The following is a 24,065-nucleotide window of genomic DNA, read 5'->3' as shown; positions in this document are numbered from 1 at the left end:
TGTCATCACGGAGCCGGCGTGCGTAATTCGGTTTCAGGTTGATGTAATTAAAGGGAGATCGGGGGGGCCTTGGCGGTTTTTGTGCGGACTAATTTGTTTAGGAAGCGCTGATTCGCCGCCGGTGACGAGGGGCGCCGCCGCAGCTGTTGCTGGTGGTCATGGCAACAGGAGCAACGGCAACCGAGGCGGGGTTTTGTCCCGGGGGGGGGGGGCTGGAGGGCTCACAGGTGTTCATTTTGACATCTTCGTGGAGGTGAGGCGCAGTTTACAGCAGGTGCTGCTGCTCCTCCAGGAAGAGGAGTTTAAAGTGCACGTTGAACCACGTGCACGCTCATGCTTTCATGCTTAAATTACCAGTGTGCTCACGGAAGCCAGAAATTACCTCTCAGAACGACTGAAAGTACAACCGTCAATCAGTGCCACTTTATTATGGGGCATAAAAGTACAAGAGCACCGTTGAGCTTTAAACACAACTTTTTGGGACAAATTTGTTAAAGGTAGAAATAAATCATGACAAATTTTGCATTTCATTGAATTTTCCCCACCTTTTTTTTTTTTTTTAACAAAAGTTGAACATTTTTAAGAAAAATAAGTGGAATTTTAAAACGATGCCATTTTTGCCAGTGGTTTATCATGCAAAGTCAAGTGAAATCCAAAGAAAATGAGTCTTTTGCAGCATTTTGCTGCCTCTGCAATGCGTGTGGGGTTCGGATCCGAGCTACGACCTTTATACTTGACACGAGCTACGATCAACAGACGGCAGTTCATTCTTATCTGATCTGCTGTGGACAAAAATATCTTGAAAACACATCAAATCCAGCAGGCAACCAACATTTGAACACTGATATGAAGATCAATACCTGATAACCGATCTTTTCTCTATCTGTCTTTTTGAATTGGTCTTGTTTGTATCATCGTTCAGTTTTTCCTTCAGTCTTTTCAAGACAAATGGAAAAAGCAAAGTGAGTTTTTGCCTGATTGGCTGACGTTTTGACGGAACTGTTGATTGAAGCACATCTGATATCAGGTGAAAATTGCAGGTGTCGATGCAGATGGAAAATGCTGGAAAAAGTGACCGACGGCACAAAACCGTGTTTTTTTTTTTTTCCTTCTTCTCCTTTGTGCAACATTCATTCCCATTAGCTGTGATATGATAACATGGAGTCCCTCCAAATGAGATTCTGGCGCGCGTTTATGAACATGTCCCCCGCTCACGGAGAAGGACGAGCCGGAATTAGAGAGCCGAGCGCGTTGGACTCGCCTGCGTTAGATGCCTCTGCCCGGAAGCCGTTTTCCTGGGGTTCTCTTTGGTTTAAAGCTCCTCCGTTTGGCTGGGACGCCGGGCGCCGCCGTGCTGCCTCTACCCCCCCCCCCCACTTGATGTCACCTTGCAGGATTCCGGGGTATTGATGTTTCTCAAAAGTTGCCTCTCGCTGGTGCGTGCAGCTGCCAGCCTCTGAAGCTCAGGTTTGAAATTTTAGGCTTAAAATGCAAATGCAGCGTTTTTGAATAATAAACCCGGTTTTGGTTTTAAAAGCTTGGTTACCAACTCGCAATTCTGTGCGTCTTATCGGAGCGAGAAGTGCCCACATTTCCGAGGTGGTCTTTGAAATCGCTGCCATTACGTCGGTTGTGATTTAACCATTTTGGCAGCGTTGAGTCAGACAGTTCTGCCGCGCCAGGCTGCGGCTTTTGGGATTGCTTTTCTCTGCGAGGCGCTTGATAAAACGGGAGGCTTTATCTGCATCCAGAGGCCCGGCCTCGGCGGGCTGAGCACTGATCCTGCGGCTCCGCTTCCGCTTCAGACAGCCGATGATAATCTCCCCGCTCCTCAGGTGGCCTCGGCGAGAGCGGCAGCCGGCTGTCGGATCAAACCAGCCGCCCTCCTGCCGCTTCATTTTCTTGGAAAATAAAAAGCAGAAGAAGAGATATCTTCTTTAACTTTTGTGCACACATAACTGCGGTCCACCCAGTGCGGGGGAAGTTTCCGGTTCATGAGCTGCACGTTGGGTAATATTTGAACCTGGCAGTGGTGTGGATGGGATCTTTGTTGAAGTGAAGTGGAGTTTGCATGTTCTCCATGTGCTTGCTCCGGTTTCTTACAATATGAACACAGGTGTTGAGAAAATCAGGATACCTGATGACTGTCAATCAGATGCAGCTGCGCTCTTCTTTTCGTTATTGTTATTTTTAGTGATTTTCTACAGATTTTTGTGCTTCTTATTTCTGGCCCGTTGCCAGAATTGATGTAACATTGAAATAATAGCGTAAAATAAGTGGTCAACACAATCTAGCGCAGTGAGACATGTCGAATGCACAGTGCATTGATCACAGTTCAGTCAGTCTTTGGTATTATATATATATATTACAAATGTTGAGATGTTTGTTGTGCAGCCCTGTTTGTGTGATTGTGTGTCTCTTTGCGTTGCCCTTGTAAATAGGCCAGCCTGAATAACGTGAGTGTGTATTAAAAAGAGGCGTTCACACTTGAATGATTGGTCGGTACTGTTCGCTACGGTAGATCAAGGAAGATGAGGGATTAATGACAACAAAAATGGAAGCAGGCGAGAATAAAAGGGACTAATTGAACTAAAAGTGATGTGTGGCAGCAAAGTGACAAACGCACAAAGCCTGGTTCCTCACTGATTACATGAAACAACACCCAGGATACAGAAATCATATTCAAACACGCGTCCACACAGACAGTGATGGAGATCGGTATGTAGCCCAAAGACACTTTGACACCTGAACAAGACAAGGTGTGGATCAGAACATGGAAGACGACTGGAACATATTAAATTACTTTAAAACAAATTGATGAAAACAGTTGATTTTTTTCATTGTTATTCCTTTTAAAAAGTTGCAAGAAATCCCACTTTTTCGTTTCGTTTGAACCGAGCCGTGTCGTTAAATCCCCATTCAGACGAAACTTGGTCCCAGAGCGTCGTCGGTCATCTTTGATTGAAGCCGTTCGCTTCCTCTAAAGCGGGTTCGCTGTTTGTTCTCTCGGTGTTTTGATTGTAGAGTCCCATGTTTTCCAGCTGGAGTGTGGAGCGTACAAACAGAGAGGCTTCAAGTCTGAAAGCCTCCCAGCTCAGTGTTGATGTGGGTCTTTAGTTCCTGGAGTCATTGTCGCCTCCGTGTGTGTGTGCATGTGTGTGTCTGCACTCAGCTTGTCTGCTGTCCTGTTGATTGAAATATGGCCGCCGTCTGGCGGCGCTCGATGCCAGGTGGCTGATTTATGACCTCCGTCGCCCACCGACGCTCCTGCTGTGGGAGCTTCCCCACCCCCTCTCCCCCCCCCCCCCCCCCCCCCCCCCCCCCCCCCCCCACCCCCCCCCACCCCCACCCCCCCAGCTGAGGAGGACTCCAGTTTGACCCCGTTTAACTGCTTTCTTTCCTCCCGCTGGAGGCGGTTCGGCGGGTTTCGTCTGGTCGAGCGCCTCCGTCAGATGTCTCCGCCGCTGATTAACTCCTCCGGCCTCGTCCGAGCTTGTTATCCTTTTCAATTTCCTCCCCGACTGCTCAAGTCGTTAACATTTAGGGCCGGATGCAGAACGCCCCGGCAGGTGTTACTGTAGCTGCTTCTCCTTCCCCCGCTCGCCTGTCTGCACCTGCTCTGCTGTCAGGACGTGGAAGCTCCACCGCGTTGTTCCTTGTGCAGCTGCAGCCATTTAGCGCGAGCGATGTTGTTATTGGTGCTAATCGTGAATTGAGGCGCCGTTTTTCACGCGGCGAAGCTTTCAAGTAAAAACAGAAATCTGATGATGATGATGATGAAAGAAACCAAACGCCAGTCTTGGCTTCGACCAAGAGCAGGACCGATTTCACGAGAGCCACCTTGAAAGCGGGCAGCCGTCCCCATGTTTGGCCTCCGGAGACGCCGCTGAAGGTCAGGTGTGTCTTCGTCCTGTGTGTGTGTGTGTGTGTGTGTTATACCTGACATCTGTGGCTGCAGGGCCTCCCTCTGCTCTGCGCGCTTCAGAGAGGAGATGAAGGAGCAGATAATCACAGGGCTGTCGGCCGCCGTGTCGGCGTGACGCGCAGCAGGTCGGAGGTCGTCCTTCACCTCGTGCGGATGCAGATGCTCCTCTTCCTCCCCTCCCTCGTTTGGCTCTCCTGTCTTTTCTCGCCCACACGTTTTCATCAGCTGTTTGCTGGCAGAAAGTCTGAAACACCTGCTGCGTTTCTGCTTCACAGCTTCTGTTTTTTTTCAGCAAAAATGCTGCATTTTTCACCGTTTATGCACTACGTTACCATTTGTGTCACGCTGACAACAATGAGGGCTTTTTATATGCTGTTCTTTGTACGTTTTGGTGGATTATTTATTGTTCCATTCAGTTTAAATGCATTTCAGTTTCTGTGTAAATATTTTATTTGGGATTTTCATGCAAATATGCAAAACATTTATTTAAACATGTATCATTGATCACAACAGCAATATTTCATAACAATTCAATAAATAAGTGAATAAATAGTTGTTAAATGCACTTTAATGATAGCAATAAACCCAACTAGTTAAAGATTGGACCAATGATGAACTGATTCTTTTGTTAATTATTCTTCAACATTATTTCTGTTTGACATTTACCGTTTTGCAACACTTTGAGATTTCTTGACTGAAAAAGCTACAAATTCAGTGTTTTGAACTTTCTACTTTTTGAACAGAAATGTTCACATTTTCCAGTTTTGGTTGCAGTTTTCTCTTCTTCCTGTTGATAAATCGATCAGTTGGTCGAAGCTCTCCTGTTCAGATCGTCATGAGCACAGTTCTCCCGCTCCCACCGGGTCTGGAACGCCGCTCAGGGATGAAACGCAGCTCCTATTGACCCCGTCATCACGCTGCGGCTTCACAATGGCCCATGGGAGGGCTGTGAGAAACGACCTAATGCCACATTTAATCCTGACAAACTGCCATCGTCGCTCCTTCTTTCTCTCCAAAGCTTTTCACCTGCATGCCCCCCCCCCCACAGCACCGCCTGTTATCATAAGTGGGTGTTGATCGACTGCAGAGAGGTGCACTCAGGAGTCATTTCAGCCGACTCGTAATGGAGCTCCTGATAATCTGCCACTAGTTTTTCCTGCATATATATATATATATATATATATATATATATATATATATATATATATATATATATATATATTATATATATATATTAGTTTAGGCGTGCATGAAGGAGCTGCAGGGCTTTGATGTGAAAAGCTCCTGCTTTGTCTCCGTCACATCGCGCTGCAAGTTTTTCAAAGCCTGTTTGTTTGGGAACATGTACCGCCGGGCGATTGGAAGAGGAGCCGCTGAAACAGATCTGAAGGACGCGACTGAAGCTCCTCCCAGAGAGAAACCCTCTTGGGAGAGCTGGAAGATCTTCATTATGTCACACGGGGCTGCGTTTGTTTCCAAGAAAACTTCGCTGCTCCTCGTCTTTGGACCGCTTTGTCTTCAGACTCACCTGAACATGTTTGCACTGGATGAACAGCTAATTTGTTTTGCAACATTTTCAAGTGACGACAGGAAACGTTCAGTGTTTTGAGGCTCAGACTGTGGTGCTTCGGAGCCGCCGAAAACACAACTTCTTTTATACGTTTCAAAATATTGATGAGAATAAATCACAAATGCAAAGTAGTAGTTTTCTGTCTGGATGCCTCCTGCTGCTGTGGAGGTTACCACTGCTGGATCTGTGGCCGTATCAGTCTGTGCTGATGGATTTTCCTCGGAGGACTCGGAGAGCCGAACGTCACTCAACGTATCGACCGGCGTCGAGTTTTCGCCGGCCGGAGGCGCTGACACCGGTCTCTGGCACCGTCCTCGGAGCTGAGAGACATATGCAGGGAGGGGGGTTGAGTTGGGAGGGAGGTTGTGAAAACAGCCGGCGGAGAACATCTCGGCCGTTTCTCCAACTCCAAGCTGCACCAGCAGGTGGTCGAGCATTCGCGGAATGCGCTTTTTATTCCAGTCGACAGGCGTTTTATCTGCACGCCCTTCGTGGAAGTCGCCCTTCACTTCAGGCGCTTCCAGTTGATCTTGACGTGTGTTTTCTAACACGGCCGGCCTCCGTTCCGTCCTCTCAGGGACCCTCCAGCTGCTGCGGAGCGATTCCCGCTGTCTCGTTTCTGAAGCCACGTCGGCTCCGTTGTTCTAAAGATTTCAATTTGCGCTTTAAATGAGAAGGATTAACCATTCTTAATTGGTTTATTCTCAAAGGATCCCAGATTATAAGGGAAGAAAGTGAGTCAACTTGCCTGGAAACCTGAAGAAAATGGTGAAAAAGCGAGGAGCGCTCCGGGCTGAAGTAGCGTGCACAGCCCACTCACCGCTGAGCAGCTCCTATTGACTGGTAATTAGTGTCCAGTCTGAGGAGCAAGGTCATCGATTCTCCATTGATAATTAGAAAGAGAGGAGAGGAAAAAAAAAATAAAGAAGGAGCCATTCATGGATGCAGGGTGATTTTTCTGAGGCACAAAGCGGCATGCGAGGGTCAAACGGCCGTGGGGAGCTGGAGGGGGGCCGAGAGGACCATTGTGTGTTCATGTCATGTGGAAGAAAAGCGAGCGCTTGCAGTGATTCACACTCTGGCTCTTATCGTCGGGTGACTGAGGAAGGTTCTCGCTCATTACTGGAGATTATCGATTAAAAACCACTCAGGAGAACGAACGCAAAGACACAATGGAAGAGCCTGCTGCGTCCCGACAAACTGGAACTATGAGCACAGTTAGAAACAATTCCTGGAAAGTCATTTATACTTCCTGATGTTTTGGTGGAGTTGATGCATGGAAGCGGTTGCAGAGCTGCTGTCTCTCTCGTGCGAGTGAGTTTACAAAAAGCAGTAGCTTTTTATCTTAGGTCCTGTTTTACATGACTATAAAAGGTTAGAAAACATCACAATTAAATAGTAAGCGTTTAAAAAAAAAACAAGTAAATCTGACTTCAAAGAGTTAAATCAACTAGAAAAAGATGTAGAAAAAAGACAACTCACATATAGACATAAAGCTATCCAATAAAAATTATCCAAAACAATGAAAGAAATGCTTAAACCACAAGTTGTAGTTTGCACAATTTATAGAAAAACACAAAGGTACAAAAAAAAAGAGAGAAAAACTTCATTATTAGACAATAAAACAGAAAGATGCAAAAAATGACTTGAACAGATGAAGCTACTACAACGAGCACAGCATCAGATCAACAAGAAAAATATACCGAAACACTATGATTCAAGACAGGAACTGGAAAACGCCCTGAAAAAGATGTAAAAATGTGATATTCTGTGGCAGGGATTCATTTTTACACTATTATTACATTAGCAGGATTCTGTTGCATCAACACATCATCAGCAGGGTAAAACTAACCTGTCTGACGACGGTCTGATGTGCACATTAGTGTTGGTGTACCTGGTTTGGTGGCTGTTGTGTGTGAATCCAAAGAAAACTGTGTAAATAATGATTTTTTTTTTTTTGTTTGGTGGAGACTTCTGGAGTAATCTGGAGACTTCACGGCGCTGCATCTCCCGTTAATCGTGTCTTGGGTGATCCTGCAGCGGCGTAAGCGGGTTAATTGTTGACTCTGCGCCGGTTTCTTTCATGACCGCGGGCGGAGTGTTGACGCAGTGTGGATTACCGAGCTCACAGCTGTCATTGACAGAGGATACAGTCGAAAACCGCTCTCTCTCCCTCTCCCTCCCTCTCTCCTCCCGTGGACGCCGGTTTGGCTTCCTATCAGCAGGCAGCAGCGCTCGCTCCGTCAAAACCTGCACTCCAGCCTCCTCTCAGGCCTCCGCGATCTGTTTAATTGGCATTTGAAATCACGATTGCATTAAACAGAGAGGAGCTGTTAAACGCGCGGGGTCTGGTGGAGGTTGGAACATGATCCGAGCTAATGGGGAGTCCGGGAGGGAAATAATCCGCCGTTTACAAACCGGCGAGGGGAGTTAATGCGTGAAGGTCAAACTCGCCGCTGAACGATGAGTCGTAGGAGAGCCGAGCGAAGGTCGGGGACGTTTTCACAGCGCTGAGGCAGGTCGGGGTGCAGTTCACCCAGGAAGCTGTGAGAGAAGATCAACCCTCCTCTGATTTTCAGTCAGAATCAGCTTTGGATGAATACTTTTTGGTTGAATTAAACTTGTCGCTCGACTTTTTGCACCACAAACTACTAGGAGGAGCAAGCGCTAGTTAATGTTAACAACATCTGGCTCCTCCACATGTTGTTTAGTGGATTTTCTGGATGAAATAGAAGCACTTTTGACCCCGCTTCACATCTTCAGCCGTCACTCAGTGCTCCTCTGTCTGTTTCTTCTCCAGACTCCTGCGTTTGCTGCTCAGACTGCATCCGGTACTCCGGAGTCGCAGCAGATCGGATCCGTTTGTCCCAGTCTGGGTGAGTTGATGTTCTCTGTACAGAAGTAAAATTATGTTTCAATGAGTTGATTGTTTATTTTTATTTATTTATTAATGGATTAACAGTTTAAAACACAAGAACTGTGTGGAAAGTGTTGTTATTTAGAGATATTTTGATGGGAATATTTAGAAGTTCTAAATTTTAACTCCAAAATGTCACGGTCTGCATGTGGTTTATAAGTCTGACAGAGAAAATATTGATGTACACACTTTGTCTGAGAAATATGCATTGAATATTGACAAGATCAAAAGGCTTCCAGGTAACAGAGACATCGTCTTCAGTGTCTCTGCAGTTTGTGTAAACGGACACTGTTTTTAAAACGCTGCCGTGTAAAAGCGAAACTTTTCTGAAGCGATGCATTTTTACTTGAATCATTGTGTAAACGAGGCCTTAAATTCACTAAACCCAAACGAAACTTCAGTGTGAGAAGTCATTTCAACATGTGATGTTTCTGAATTAGCTTTCTTAAATCTTCCTTTTCAGTTTTTCTTCTTTTTTTTGTGAAAAATGCTGAAGTTTATGCTAAATAATGAATATGTGTCACTCCAACTTCATGATCAACGACATCCATATGAATCCTTGGGTTTCATGGTGGAGGATATGATCAGTTGCACCTTCCACCATTCTGTTCTGTCACAATTTCTACTCAAAGGATTCAGTCACATTGAAGTAAAGCTTCCGCCTGACCCCATAGATATCTATTAATTCCATGTTTAGAGTGTATTTAAGTACATTTTACGTAACCTGAATACACTTTTTCAGTGCTTTTCCTCCTCTGACTTTTATAGCCAATAATTAAACACATGCTCAAATGCAAATGTCACCGACTTTCATCATAATTAAGTCGTCAGAAATCATCAGTTTATCTGAAGAATATTCCTTTTTGCGCAGCTCAATTCCCTCTTTCCTCGGGCTTGCCAGATGTGTGAGCGCTTGAGATTAGATGGTGGCTTTCCTCTGCGTTTCTTGGGGCGTTCTGTCGTAATTAACGTGTCAAAACTGCAGCGGAGACGTCGAGGTGTTCGCGGCGACAAGGTGACACCGAGCGGCTGGAGGGCGGCCCGCGTGAACGCGGCGCGCCGTCGCTCCCGCCACCTGCGGGGTTTCATTCCGACAACCTCGGAGCGCGACCTGCGACGAGGCGGCAGCGATACGACGGCGTCTGTCCCCCGAGCGTCCCGCCGGAGTTCCCGTCTGCGCTTCGGATGGAGTGACAGACTCTTGAAAGCGTTCGCTGGCGGCGGCGCCGTGAGCGCGGCGGATGCGCTTACGTGCGGCGAATGCCCGATCCGGTGTTGTTTCAGAACGTCTCGCTGCTGAGTGTCTTAAAGACTCAAGCTGGGAGTTTTTGGAGCGTGCAGCCTTACGCTGGAGTACACATACACACACACACACATGAACGCCCACCGGCGCCTTCCTGCTGCGCCCGCTCGCCGAGGTGCGAATGATCTCATAGTCGGTGGGAAGTCGCTCCCTCGAACAGGGAGCGACTCTTATTTACCACTTTCTGTCAGACAAACCCAGACACCAGGAACGATCTGTGAAGTCCTCACACCTTTCACCCAGTTTCTTACTTAATACATCATTAAGCGTTGTGTTAAGGTCACAATAATTTGTTTCTCAAGTGAAAAATGCAACACCAAAGTGTTTTTTCCTTTAAACTCGCAGGCCGACGTTCTTCCGAGGGAACAGACCTCATCATTTTCTTTGACGCTTCGATTTTCGAGCGGCTTTGTGAAACTTTCTGAACTCTTCCATGAAGTCGTTCAAACCGTCGACGGCCTCATTGTCCCGCATTTAATAGTTTTTTTTAATAAAGCCTCATTTACATAGTTTCTGTAAGCAGCCCGGTTGCAGATTAGCTTAATTAAAAGTGCCGGCGCCGTTTGAAGATTTGGGCCGAGCCGCCGCGCTCGGGCCTTTATCTGGCGCCTCCTGGATCTCTTTATTCGAATCTTCAGATGGAGATCGAGCCGGCAGCTGGTGGAGTCGCAGCATTCATCTCTTTCATCTGCTTTGAAAATGGCACAATCTCTCAGTGCGGGGATGTCTTTCATCAAAGAGCAGAGAGGGCCGCCGATTTATTTTGCTGATGAGGGTTTTCTCCGACTCCTTCCTGACCTCCGTGACGACTGATGTCAAGGCGCACGCAGGTATGCGGGAGTAAATACTGTGCACAGAACCTGCTGCTGAGAAGAGATGTGACCAAAATGTGTTGAAAAACAAAAACCACAACCAGAAAGTAAGGCCAAATTGACCTATGAAGTCTTAAAAAAAAGGAAAAATTTAAAAACGAGATGACAAAGACACTAAAACGTACAAAATGAACAACATCATGACCAAAATCAGACAACGCAAGGTCAGGAATAAACATAATGTTGGAAAAATCAATGACAATTCTGAAAAAAACTGCTAAGTAATGGGATAAAAATAGACAAAAATACAATTAAATGAACAACCCAATAACCAAAATTGGACATCAAGAGTCAGATAATGACCAAAAAGTAATCAAAACCCAACAAAAACCAGACAATAAACTCAGTAAAACGCCAACTTGATTCAACAAGTGAAATCAACTTATGAAATCTGTGATTTTGTTTTTTTTTTTTTTTTACTATTTTCTGTCCTTTTTTTAATGCTTTCGTTCATCATTTCCAAAGTGTTGCAAAATGGACAGATACTGATCCAAAATGGTAAAAGAAAATCACAGGAAAAGTAACATGCAGGGCATCACAAAGAGACGAAAAAGCAAAACACCAAAAGGACATTCAGATATAGACCAGAAAATGGATTGAAAGCGAGAAAAAAACAAGTGTTATTTGACCAAATGGAGTCAGAGAAAGATACAGATGAGACTCCAAAGAGCTACAGAGTGATCTAATCATGAGTAAAAGCATCCAAAACACTGATTTAACCACAAAAGGACCAAGATTATCTGATAAAACACCAGTCATCAAACATTAAATTAATGCAACCCCCCCCCCCCCAGCAAACTGATGTTAAAAGAAGTGAAGTTACTACAGATTCTCCATACTGATGCAAAATGTCAAAATCACAAAAAAATTACAAAGGTGAAGCAAAATATTGAGCCAGAGAAAAGAAAAACAAAATGAATTGATATAAAATCTCCAAAACCCACACTCAAAACAGTCAAAATTAGTTATTAAATAATGAAGCTGGATGCAAACTCACCAGAAAATCTCTGAAATGATCAGAATCAAGTGTATAAAAATGAGAGATGTGGTCACAACGTTGACTCTCAGGGTTGCCTGTTTAATTTTTCTCTTCCATTAACGACAAAATACCAGCAGACGTTTTTATAGTTGAATTTTTAACTCTGCTTACTTTTATACAGTGGAGGTGAAAGAATTGCCAACAATGGCGATCTTTTATTCAGGCTTTTTCCATCATTTATTCACGTCCGCGACGAGTTTCGTGCTGAAAAGCAGAATCTGAGCTCCGATTGGTCCAAAGTTTTGTGTGTGGCGCGCGCGCGCACGTCTGGATGCAGCTGGGAGAGCAGTGTGCTGAGGTGGAAAGAAACAGCCGTGACGGTAACTTCGGAGTCGGTTCGACGTGCGCGTCGGTGAACTCCGCTTTCTGAGGCTCCTGGAAAATATCTGCTGCGGTGGAGGGTGGTTGGAGGGCAGAGGGGAGCTCCGGTGGTGGACGGGGTCCCTCCTGGTGGCACTCAGGCAGATCGCTGCTGAGGTGGTGGTGGAGGAAGAGGAGGAGGAGTGTGTGTGTGTGTTTGTGTGTGTGTGTAGGGGGTTTGGACTCCATTGAGCAGCAGCGGCCCCGCCGGCTCTGACGCTCGCTGGATCCTCGAGCTGGAAATTGCCATAATGTGTCGTGCAGTGGTCGACTGCACAGGCTTCTATCAGGGGCTCCATCTGCTGTGCTCACACACACACACACACACATACAAACACACACACACACACCCACAAACCTATGTGCACAAACAGACACGTGTGTGTACACACTCAGAGGCACACATGCATGCAAACACAAAGGAAGACACACTCATGCACATACACACGTGTGCATATTCACATGCAACCTTGCAAAAATGCAGATACAGACACGTACACAAACAGACTCAAGTACACACACACACAAGTAGACATTACATTTTTTTGCTTTTCTTCTCCTGTTGTTCAGACCCTTTTTCTCTCATATTGTCTCGTTTTATTTGTTTTCTCCTCTTTCTGAGATTTTGTTTTGATGACAAAAGAACATTTTTAGACTTTTTGACCTTTTATTTTGTCTGTTGTGAAGACATTAGGAATCTCTCTCTCTCTCTGTCTCTCTCTCTCATACACTCACACACACACTCACACAGTATATATGCATATATATGTATTTCAGATTGAATCATTTCTCAAGGACAGGCTGCTCTTTGTCCTTCTCGCCACTGCAGTTAACATGAAGTGTGCATGAAAAATGAGCTACAGTTTAAGTAATTGATGTGCTCTCATTAACACACACACACACACACACACACACACACACACACACACACACACACACACACACACACACACACTGGTGCCGCGGTGCCTTCTGACCTCTGCAGCTCCTTCATCACTTCCTTATCCGTTAAATGCACTCGGTGGCAGACAACTTGACTCTTGTCCAAACTTCTCATGCGTGGACCGAAGAAACTGCCGCCAGCTTCAGGCTAACGCTCGCTCCGCAGGCTGCCCAGAGGAGACCACAGCACCTTCAGCATGCTTCATTAGTGCGAGTTGTTTTCCAGATGCAGATGATCTGATGGGTCTGTAAGAAACGTTCTCATAGTTCTCAGGATCATAGCAACATTTCCACATTAGTAAGAATAGGTTAGCATGTTTTATTCCTGCCAGTCAATCGCAGGCCAGCGGCGTCGTGTTCTCAGGTCAGTCTAATCCTCAGTGATATGACCTACGAAAACAACTGGGAGGAATAATTCCTTCATATTTGGTTAACTTATTGCACTCAAGGTTGTTTAGATTCTGTGAGAAGGAAGTGAAACATTACTGTAATGTGTCTTCTTGTTGATGGAATATCTGCCATGGAACTCAGTAAATTCTCTTTGAGGCAAGTGTTTCTGTAGATTGACTAACTGGGAGCTGTTGGGAACTTCAGTGTTATGTGCAAGTTTTCATAGTTTCTGCTATTTCCGGACATCGTTTTCAAAACGTTGCAGTGTGAATTCTCACTTGAAATCCTGTCTTAACGATACTCATGGAATGGTTTTCCAGGTCCGATCGTCTGCCTCTGAGCCTCACATCAGAACCACTGGACGTAAGAGCAGTGGAGATTCGTCTTCCTGGTGGAGGCAGCAGGATTTGCTTCTTAGCACCAGTGAAAGCAGCTCTTTTTGGTCGATCTCACATTCTCATGAAAACAGTCGATGTCCCGTCCTGTTCCTCTCATGCACAAAGTGAACTTGTGGAGACTCTTGAGTCCGGATCACAGCCTGACAGAGGAAGTGTGTGGTGACTCAGTGATTCAGAGGGGTGAACACACTAAAGCATCCCTGTAAGAACTGTCAAACAGAAATCACAGCAAAACATCTACATATCACTGATCGAACTTTGGCGAATTGTTTTTCATGCACTTGCAAATTCAGAATGACTGAGCTTTGAACATGAAATGAACGTGTGATTAATCTTTATCGATTAACTAGTTAAAACATGATACTGCTGGTTTGGTGGCTCCTTACTTTCTCACCACCCACCAGAGCTCTGCATTTCTTGGAAATTGTAGATTTTTGTGGTTTTCTGCTTTTTTGTCTCAAAAATCATGGATGGAGCAGTCATCCATACCAAACATAAGATACAAATCTTGCTCAGTTATGGGTTTTATTGTTAAGTAATTGTGCTATTGCTATTAACTTTATTTAATGTGGTTATTAGTTCTAAAAGCAGCTTGAGTGTACATTTTCACAAACAGAAAACACTTTTCGATACTTTTGCGTTATGCTCGTTTGGCTGAATTTCCTCTAAAGCAGTGATGAAAACTTGCACTTCCTGCATGAGAACGTTCAAGCGGGGTTTTGAACCTCCGCATCAGCCGCTACGTCAGCGCCTCGGTGACGTTTCCCTGATTCAACCCGCCGGAGGCTCGGCGGTCTCTACGCCGCGCTGCTTCCAGCCACTTTATTATGTCGGCCATGTCGGTCCTGGTGGAGCAGTGTGGAAGTGTGTGTGTGTGTGTGTGTGTGTGTGTGTGTGTGTGTGTGTGTGTGTGTGTGTCTGCAGTGGTTATTTTTAACCGAGTGCACTTTCTCCTCGACCGATTGTGTGCAGAGACCCTGAGGGGATGTGTGCCGGGCTTTTTTTTCCCCATTTTTCCCCCCGTTTCCCCCTCGCCGGTTGCTCTCAGAGGACCGGGGGCGTGTTTGGGTGGTGACGGAGGCCGCTTCTCGGTCACTCCACATCATGACTGAATCAGACGCGCAAGAACACGCCGTTTCGCACAAAACACGGCCGAAACTTTGACGGCTCCCGCCGCCCCGAACGCTTTCCGGGGACGTGTCGGTGCCGAGGGGAAAGCGGGTCAGGCCTGCCGTAGCCTCGGCGTGACCGATTAATCACACGGTTAATCCGCAGCCATGATTCCTCGCCGTGGCGTCGTGACCTCGGAGCGCTCCTCCAGCAGCCGCGTTGTTTCTCCACAGACGCCACGTGGCGGTTTGCATTGTTACCTCAGATGATCTCTGGGTCACGGAGGCTGCAGCTTCTGCTGAATCCCACTAAACAACATGATGGAAATCACTCATTTATCTTACTTTTTCTTTTTTTTTTTTTTTTTTTTTTTTAATTGTTGGCTTGCACTACAGCTCCACCTGTATAGAAATTTTGTGTTTCACTTCTGAATCGTTCCTTTTGTTGAGGACCAATTGGAAGAAGACATTAAAATTTGACCTGTACCTAAAATAAGATACGTGTTTGAATGATTAATCTTTCTGAATGAAGCTAAAATTAATCTTGAAAAACAGTTTGATGAAGTTACTTTTTTACCAAAATCTTTCTTTGTTCATCTTTTTGAACTTAATATCGGTTTTCTCTGTCTTTCATGAAACGGAGACTTATGATTTTGATTCTCAAAAAAAAATCAAATTCACATGATTTAAAAAATTAAAATGAAAATAAAAACACGGAAATCTGTCACTATACGCATGCATGATGGTCGGTAAACAAGTCTGTAGAAAGTCAGGTCGATGATGTGATTCGTTTAAAATGGTTTTTAGAATTAGCTTTTTAATAAACCTTTGCTTCAGTGCCGCACAAATTCAGCAGGACTGAAAAACTGGGGAAGTGAGTCTGAACCTGGAAGGGCACCTTTTTAGGTATTCTGCAGCTTTCTTTGACGTGTAGGAAACGTGTGAGAAAGAGCCGACAGGAGGGGGAGAAAGTGAGAAGTATGAAGAATTGATGTAAAGTCGAGGAGGAAAAGCTTTCCTGTCAGAAGAGGAAGACAAGAGGGAGAGCGGCTGGCTGTATGGGAATATTGAGCCACAAAGCATTTATGTCAGATCAAAGCTAATCCTTATCTTCGGGAGAAGGATTCCGTAATACCACGGGCTGTCTCACCCCCTCAAGGGCAGGTCTGTGTCTCCCGTCTCCCTCGGCTCGGCTCCCTCGCTCCTCCGTGGAGCTTGTGGGATTTCTCTGCACCCTTCTTTCCACGACTTTTCGCTCGGCGTGGAGAAACTAGGTCAGTGGGGATGTTGGGAGGAGGGAGGGTCGGGCCTACAGATTGGAGTGTTTTGCCCCGGGGGGGGTGGGGGGGGAGGGGACTTCTGCGCCAGGCAGGGGAAGGAGACGGAGAAGATGTAGCAGATGATGCTGACGAGCGCGGATCGGCTTGACGGGTTAATGAGGGTTCACTCAGGAGTTTGGCTGCTGGAGAGTCTGAAAGCCTGCTTATCGTCAGTGTCGCAGCTCAGCTCAACACCAAGACTTGTGACAGGAAGGCAAAGTCACTGATTCCAATTATGAAATAAATAACACAATTACATTCACGCTAGTTTCAGGTTGATAGCAGCTGAGAGCAGCGCTGCTGTCTCTCTAGCTTGTTGCTATTGTTAGCATTAGCTTTATTCAGTTTCTTGTGTTATTACTTATAAAAAACTTAGCAGCTTACTAGCTTTAGAATCACTTACTACTTATGTGTTACTTTTTAATGATAGGAAATTTCTTTCTCTTAAATACTGATGGTTAGCATCAGCATTCTTTGCAACGGCTGCCTGGTTGTTAGCTTTAGCTGATAGCTTTGCCACCTCCGGCTCTCTCCAGATGTAACTGAGCACTTCCGCCCTTTTACTCACATTTATTAGCAGTTTCTCTCAAAGTGGTATTTAATCCCCAACTTCCACTTTTCTATCACGGCCCAAATGAGCCGAGCTCGCTCCAGACTCGGCGCTCCCGGCGCGCTCGGCGTGAGCTCGCTCTTATCTGTCAATGCCACCTCAGCGTCCCCACGGGGCGCCACCACAGCTTTAATTGCCTGAGATCCTGTTTTTGATAAGAGACCGATACGTACGGCGCTGCAGAGCAATCAGTGGTCACCTTTTCCTATTTTTGCCACCAATTTTCCCTCCATCCTTCCTCCTCCTCCTCCTCCTACTCCTCCATCTGTCTCGCTCTTCACTTGCCGTCTACCCACGGCTGTGCCCGGAGGGACGGCGGCTCTGTCGACATGGCAGCAGTAGAGAAAGTGAAAGAAAGGAGGGGGGAAAAAAATAGTCGTCTCTACTTCCTCAGCAGTTTTCACACTTGACAGTTTGGACGAAAAATAAAGCCCCTGTTTGGTATTCATTGTTTTCGTGGCGCTATTTTGACAGGGTTTAATCATCTGTAAAAGCAAACTATCACAGCTTCTGCATGGATTAGCACGGTATACGTGATTATGCAGGGACGGAGGAGGCGGCGGCAGAAAATGTTGATGGAGGAAACAGAAGAATTAGCTCTATTTAGCGCGTGGCGTTCGGCTGTCGACACGCATGTTGACGTCAGTGTCTAATGTTGAGGCTGGCCTTTCTCAGCCAAGGAACGGCTCCTTCTTTTTCAGGAGAAGGACCTGGAAAAGTCATGCATATATTAATTAGCTTGAGGCCGAATCAGGTCAGATTTTCTCATCCAGATTACAACGGGCTCAAAATGCTGCTGCTTTTTATTTTGAAGCAGTACATGTGCACATACTTGTAGAAATGACGTTTAGGGGTTTTTTTTTTTTTCACCATGTAAAGTGTTTGACCTTTTCTAGCAATTACTGTCAGCCGTCCATTTTGTTGTATTATCCATTTGATGTGTTTTAGTAGCGTTTCTTCTTTTAGAAATTTCATTTTTAAAGTGTTTTTGCTCTTTTCTCATGTTCTCCAGTAGTTAAAACCATTTAGCTGTTTGGTACTTTGTGTTGTTCTTTCTGCTCTTGCCAGATTTCTAATTAAACTATAGAAAAGAGATCCTGAAAGTCTTGTTCCTCAACAGTCGTCTTCATTCGTCTTCTTGTTCTTCTTTTGCAGATGAAGGGCCATGTTGCCACCGAAGGGTCGTGACCTCACTGGGAAGTCGACGGCATGACCCCGCAGCATCCTTCGGTCTCACCTTCGTAAACTTCGTCGGAGCAGCGACACGTTTTTCCTCTAGACCCGTTTGACTTAACCGCTCTTGACTGCCAGCGACTCTTTCAAGATGGAGACTCTTTCCCAGGATTCACTTCTGGAGTGTCAGATCTGCTTCAACTACTACAGTCCCCGGCGGCGGCCCAAGCTCCTGGACTGCCGCCACACGTGTTGCTCGGTGTGTTTGACCCAAATGCGCAGCAGCCAGAAAGAGATCCGTTGCCCGTGGTGCCGCGGCGTCACCAAGCTGCCGCCCGGCCTGTCCGTCTCCCAGCTGCCGGACGACCCGGACATCATCACCGTCATCGCCATCCCGCACACCTCCGAGCACACGCCCGTCTTCATCCGCCTCCCGAGCAACGGCTGCTACATGCTGCCGCTGCCGCTCGCCAAGGACCGGGCGGTGGGGCTCCCGGGCGAGCTGGGGTGCCGCTTCCTGCCCGGCGCCCAGCAGAAGGGAGTGACGGTGGTGACGGTGCCCGAGCAGCAGCCGCTGGGCCTGGCCATGGGCCTGGACGGGATGGGGATGGGGATGGGGCTGGACGGCGGCGAGGGGGACGGCAGGGTCTCCGGCCCGGTGGGAGGCGGCGGGAAGGGCTCCACGTGGTCCGGCGTGTGCACGGTGCTCCTGGTGGCGTGCGTGCTCCTCTTCCTCCTGGGCATCGTCCTGCACAACATGTCCTGCATCTCCAAACGCTTCACCGTCATCTCCTGCGGCTGAGAGGGGCCGCTCGGACCGCTCCCTGGATCCCTCAGCCCCTCTTCGACGCCCCATCTGCCCCGCCCTCTCCTCGGGGTGTTGGGGGGACTCAGCTGAGGAGAGGGGGACTCAACTCACATCCCGGGAATTCAAGGAAACTGCAGAGCGACGTGGACAGACACGGTTGACGAGGACCGGGATATGAAGGAGATCCACAAACCGCCATTTGTATTATTTGGAAGTAAAACCATCACAAATCTCTTCAATCTTTTCACCCTTAAAAGGACGCTTTGGGTATCAATCCGGATCGGACTCTCTCCCTCGCCCCCAGAGATCGGATCGGATCCGTTTAGTCTGTGGTTCATAGAAGTTCATCAGTCGTCGTAGTGTTGTGTAGCCGAGTGCGAGCTCCTCGAGTCGGGACTCGACTGCTCTCCGGGAATCAAACGTGTGACGATCCACATCTCGGCCATCCCAGGAAATCCAAGTCAACACCTTTCTTAACTTTTCTGTTTTTGTATTCATACAACCTGTTCAGAACCAAGGGGGAAAAAACCCACAGCTGGACTACACACAGATAGAAGATGGATTAAAAGACGACTGAATGGAAACGATCGGATCGATGCAAATAGTCCAGTTCCAGCCTCTCCAGTGTATGGATTTACCGTTCAATGTTTTATATTTGTTTTTTGATATAAATATCTTTGTATTTTGGCCAGTTGGTTCCATCTAAATTCTTCTCTGAACTCGTCAAGGTTGCATTTTTTCTGTAACCCCGAAAGACGGTTGCAAAATATGTTTGTACATCTTTGAGGTTTGTTGATTCTAAAAGAAAAAAGGGCTAGAATTACCGACAACTGAGGTTCAACATCCAAACGTCTGTTGGCCTTGGAATATGACCCGAATCAGGAGATTATCTGATTATCTGTGCTCTTTCAAGTGGCAGTGGAGGAGTTAAAAAGCTAAAAGAAACTCAGTTTGTCATCTCATAGTACCAGTTTTAAGATGTCTTAATAAAAAAAAAAAAAAAAAAAACGACTTTTATATAATTTTGGTATTTCTGGCTTTTTCAGTCGTTTATATCAATATTTTCTAGTAAACTAGCTCCTCATTAAATGCACAAAAACATGGCCAAAATAAAATTCTGAAATTTTAAGCTTTGAAGGGATTAACAGGTATAATAAATTCAAGAAAAATCTAAATGGGGCGGTGATTGGTTTTGATTTTTTTGGATTTCTTTGGGAGGTTACTAGTATGCAAACTGTATTAGCCACCTCCAAAAAATAGCTTTAATAATATTAAGAGTTTAAACAAAAGTTAAAGATTATTCAAGCACTTTATGTATCCCACTAACTATAAATTTAGAAGATATTTTGCAATTTCTTCTTTATTCTTTGTGTCCAGCTGTACACTGAATGTAAGTCCCCCCTAAAAATCTCTCGGTCTTTACATTAGTAAGAAACACATTAGATAAAAATGTTTAAGTCATTTTAAGACTATATTTGAAAAGCTAATGTGCAACAATGGTACAGTTTGAAGGAGAGTTTTACTATATGCTGTATAAACGAAGCCCTTACTTTTTCTCTTAGTGTTGATTTTGAAGGGTTATAGAAACAAAATAAAGCCCTCCATGCAATATATGTAATGTGTATTTTTGAGTTTTGGGGAGATTTTCCTTTATTCCTACATAGCTAGTTAACAATTTAACAAGCAGTTTAGTTCCATGTTTACTTTTCATGAGGGTCTGGTTAGATCAAACGTGTTGCAGCCACTAAATCTGAGTTTAAACCTGCGATTCGCTCTGTTACCTGTTCCCAGTGTTCTGTAGCAGCGTTTTCAAAAACTCCCATTTTCAGTGACTCTGAAACCATTGTTGAATAAACAGACTCCCATAACGAAACGCAGGATTTTCCAGATTCGCTTGAAAACATTGTGGCGTCATCGGGGCCGATGCTGAAGCGTCGGCCTCCTCCAGGCCTTTTTAACGAATGCACAGATATGAGGATGGTATTGATCTTCTCATTTTAGCAGCGCGAAAGCCCACGAGCCAAAATGCCAGGATATTTATTTCAGTGGAAGTAATGCAAGAGTTTTCATTCCTGTTATTTTTGCACCAGTTTTGCATTTTCTTTCCCACGGACTCTTTTCATCTCAGTGGCTTCACCCCGCCCGGCTTCAAACCGCCATCCTCTTATTTCACCCGCGGCCCTGAAACACACACACACACACACACACACACACACACACACACACACACACACACACACAAACTATCGACTTCTCATCTTAATACCTTCTTTAATTCGGAAAGTGTTGGATATGCAGGCTCAGCGGTGCGTTTGTGTGCCTGAGTGATGGGTCAGTGTCGGGTCAGGAGTGGGCGTTTGCTGCAGGGTTTCTCTTAATGAACACGCCATCGATTTATTCGCTTTTGAATATCTCTCTGCACAAATGGAAGTTTCTAGGTATTTGTTGTTTTTTCCCCCCCCCTCACTTTTTATGTTGAGGCAAGCAATTAGTCTTTTTCACAGCGAAACAGTGGGGTGTACAGTCCACACAAACAGGGTGAACTCTTTTTTTTGTACAGCGGACTTGTTATGTACAGAATGATTGTAAGTCTTCTTTTTGTTGTCTTTTTCCTCATGTCCTGTTCTGCTCTGTTGGTCAGTGACATTTTAAATAATTCAGCGCACCTTTGGGCACTCAAACTTGGCATGACATACCAATGATTTTTTTTTTTTTTTTTTTGCACACAAAGGGCCAAAATGAATAGACGTAAAGACATAAATGTGCAATTGTTCACTTCAGAAAAACAGTTATTTAATGCATTCAAGCAACGTGAGGAAAGGAGGTGATTTAATGCACGTCTCTGAAAAGGTCTCACGATTTCTCCGTCTAATGGTCTGCTGCAGGCTGTTTGTATTGCAGATGCGTTGACGGAGGCTCGGCTGAACCGCTCGGTGCGCCGCATGCTGCTGCTGCTCGCCGGTTGCTACGAAACTGTAACTTTTGAAGTTGGGCGTAGCTTTGCTGAAAGTTGAAATATTTTTAGCTCCCAGCACTCAGTGAGTGGCTCTGTAGACTTTTAAAAAAGATAAATAAGAAGAAACTTCTAATTTCTCTTCACTTAAGACTGAAGTGGTTTACTGGCACCTCTTCCTGCCGTTATCCCAGATTGCCAGCTAAAATGAAACGGAAGAAAGCTGATGTGACCGAGAGTTATAAATAAATGCACAGGCTGTTCTTGAGGTTTATTAACACCTAATGTAATGAACAAGTCCCTATTTGTCCGTATGAGAACCAAACTGCCCTACATTGGATTTGGAACATCCAAAAGGTTTTGGCTAACCTACAAAGTTTTTTTTTTTTTTTTTCTTGCTCTGAATTTATTAAAATTTGATTTGCACATGTTAAATTAAATCATAATGGGAGATTTTCTTGAAGCAAGAGCACACAGTTAAAATGTCCCGTCGCTTTTATTTCACCTCTTTTGCACGTTGTTCGTGGCCCTCGGTCTCATACAGAGGCAGGTTTAAGAGGCTCCACTGAAAAACCACTGCTTTAAAGCATTAATAAATAATTGATTTAATTATAATTTACCCCCAAAAAACTTCTAATGCACATTTTTTTTGGAGTGCAATAATGCAAATATGGACATTTATTCCTGCCCCAAAAAACTTGAGTTAATATTGATTCCAAATTCCACCTCAAAAAGACAAATATTGAACAAATTAACCTTCAGTTCACCATGCTGGGCTTCAGATCTGGAGTCATCTACATTTAGATTGAGAAGCGAATGTGTGATTGACCTGCTTAAATCTGTATTAGTCCTGGTTGGTGGTTTGGAAGTTTGCTGATGATATTTTGACCCTTATGTCGGATTAAAAACTCAGGTTTTTCCTCCCATATTGAAATATCAACAATGGAAACGAAGTCTCCTTTCATTATGACACTCATCAGTATGTGTGTGTTGTAGGACTGTTTTTTCCACGTTATTTATGACGATTAAGAATTTATTTATCCCTCCACACTGAAACTGGCCTGTTATTTGGAAGCAAGCATTAAAATGCTGTTATACACAAGACAAACAAAGAAAATGTCTTTTAGGCTTCATAATATATAGCCTGTCACTTTTTTTTTTTTTATCCTGATGAGAGAAAACAAGAGTTTCTGAATCTCCCTGTCGTCTGTATTCATTGTTTTGCAAATCAGAAACTGCTCTGTATGACATTTTCTGTTTTTTCCTGTCTTGTTTTTTTTTTTTTTTCCTTTTTTCTCAGAAAATTAAAGAGAGAAGCGTAACGGGAGGTTTGTCGTTTCTGTGTCTGTATAAAATGCTGTGAAGTTCCTGTCGTAGATTCCTGTTCGTGTCGCCTCCCGACGACACAAAGCAGCAGTTGTTTCTAGTGAACTATTAAAGCAAACGCTCTGAATCCGAACAAAGGACTCCGGCAGTCTTCATTTTTCGCCATTATCACCCTTTCCTCGTTATTAAATGTCTGAACTCTGAAGGGGAGATAAAGAAAAAGCTCCCTCCCTCCCTGCAGCTCCCGCGTATCGAACTCGCAGATTTCACAGCCGAGTGGACCCGTAGTGCCTCCGTTTACCCTCAGGAACCTTTTTTTTTCCTCCTCAAATATTTATTGATAGAGTGTCACGGAGGTAATTAACGCTCTCCGGGGGCCAATCGCAGCAACAAAACACCTCTATTCCTCACAGGCGGCTAATGATGACCGTCCTCTCCGCGGACCCCTCGCCGCTTTTATCTCTGCGACCTCGGAAGGTCTTTATTTACGGTTCTTCTCAAGGCGACGCTGACGCCACGGCTGGAGGCGATCGTAAAGGTTCTGCAGCCGTTTTGCAGCGAATTCACGTTTTTTGTGTCACGATATGCGCCTTTCCTTCCGCTCCTCACGCCTCATTGCTGTTCCCCGTCCTGATGTGTTTCACCTTTGAGTGTGCGACCGTCTTCACCTGGTGGCTGTGATGCATATATTGTGCTTTTCTTGTGCATCTCGTTTGTGTCCCATATTTTGAATTTGATAAACATTCATTTTTAAGCGGTATAAGGTTTACTTGAGAATCCATCCAGCGTTTAAAATGTATGAATCTATCAGCCTGCCGTAACTCAGAGAGAAAGAATTAGTCGTGTGAAGCAGATGCTCGCCGAAGTTTCCTGATCCTCACCTGCGCGGCTCCTCGTTTGCATTCCTCTCTGAGTCATGGGCGAGGAATTCGAACGCCGCCGTATCTCCGGCGCGCAGCGTTCAGAGCGTTCGTCACAGGAACTCCTCTCTTGTATCTCTGTATTATGTGAGAGCTCTCGAGGATGTATCATGAATTCTTGGCATAAGCTC

At 45.3% G+C, this 24,065-nt stretch overlaps 1 protein-coding gene and 1 long non-coding RNA gene across 2 annotated transcripts in view; both read left to right on the top strand.

The window, feature by feature from the left end:
- Positions 1–19,992, top strand: part of rnf152 (ring finger protein 152) — a 33,624-nt gene extending 13,632 nt beyond the window's left edge. The window contains exons 2-3 of the mRNA XM_030099843.1: positions 8,296–8,371; positions 17,910–19,992. Coding sequence (XP_029955703.1) covers positions 18,079–18,729 — 651 coding nt within the window. The 5' untranslated portion in view covers positions 8,296–8,371; positions 17,910–18,078 and the 3' untranslated portion in view covers positions 18,730–19,992. The remainder of the gene's footprint in view (positions 1–8,295; positions 8,372–17,909) is intronic.
- Positions 1,410–23,145, top strand: LOC115394516 (uncharacterized). Its single transcript, XR_003932101.1, has 4 exons — positions 1,410–1,422; positions 3,127–3,131; positions 13,864–13,868; positions 21,928–23,145. It is a non-coding gene; the product is annotated as an uncharacterized LOC115394516 (long non-coding RNA).
- Positions 23,146–24,065: the final 920 nt, after the last annotated feature.

Source organism: Salarias fasciatus, chromosome 9 (genome assembly GCF_902148845.1).
Source record: "Salarias fasciatus chromosome 9, fSalaFa1.1, whole genome shotgun sequence".
NCBI lineage: Eukaryota > Metazoa > Chordata > Actinopteri > Blenniiformes > Blenniidae > Salarias > Salarias fasciatus.
The sequence above is the reverse complement of the archived record's forward strand: the minus strand, read 5'-3'. Positions and strand labels throughout refer to the sequence as shown.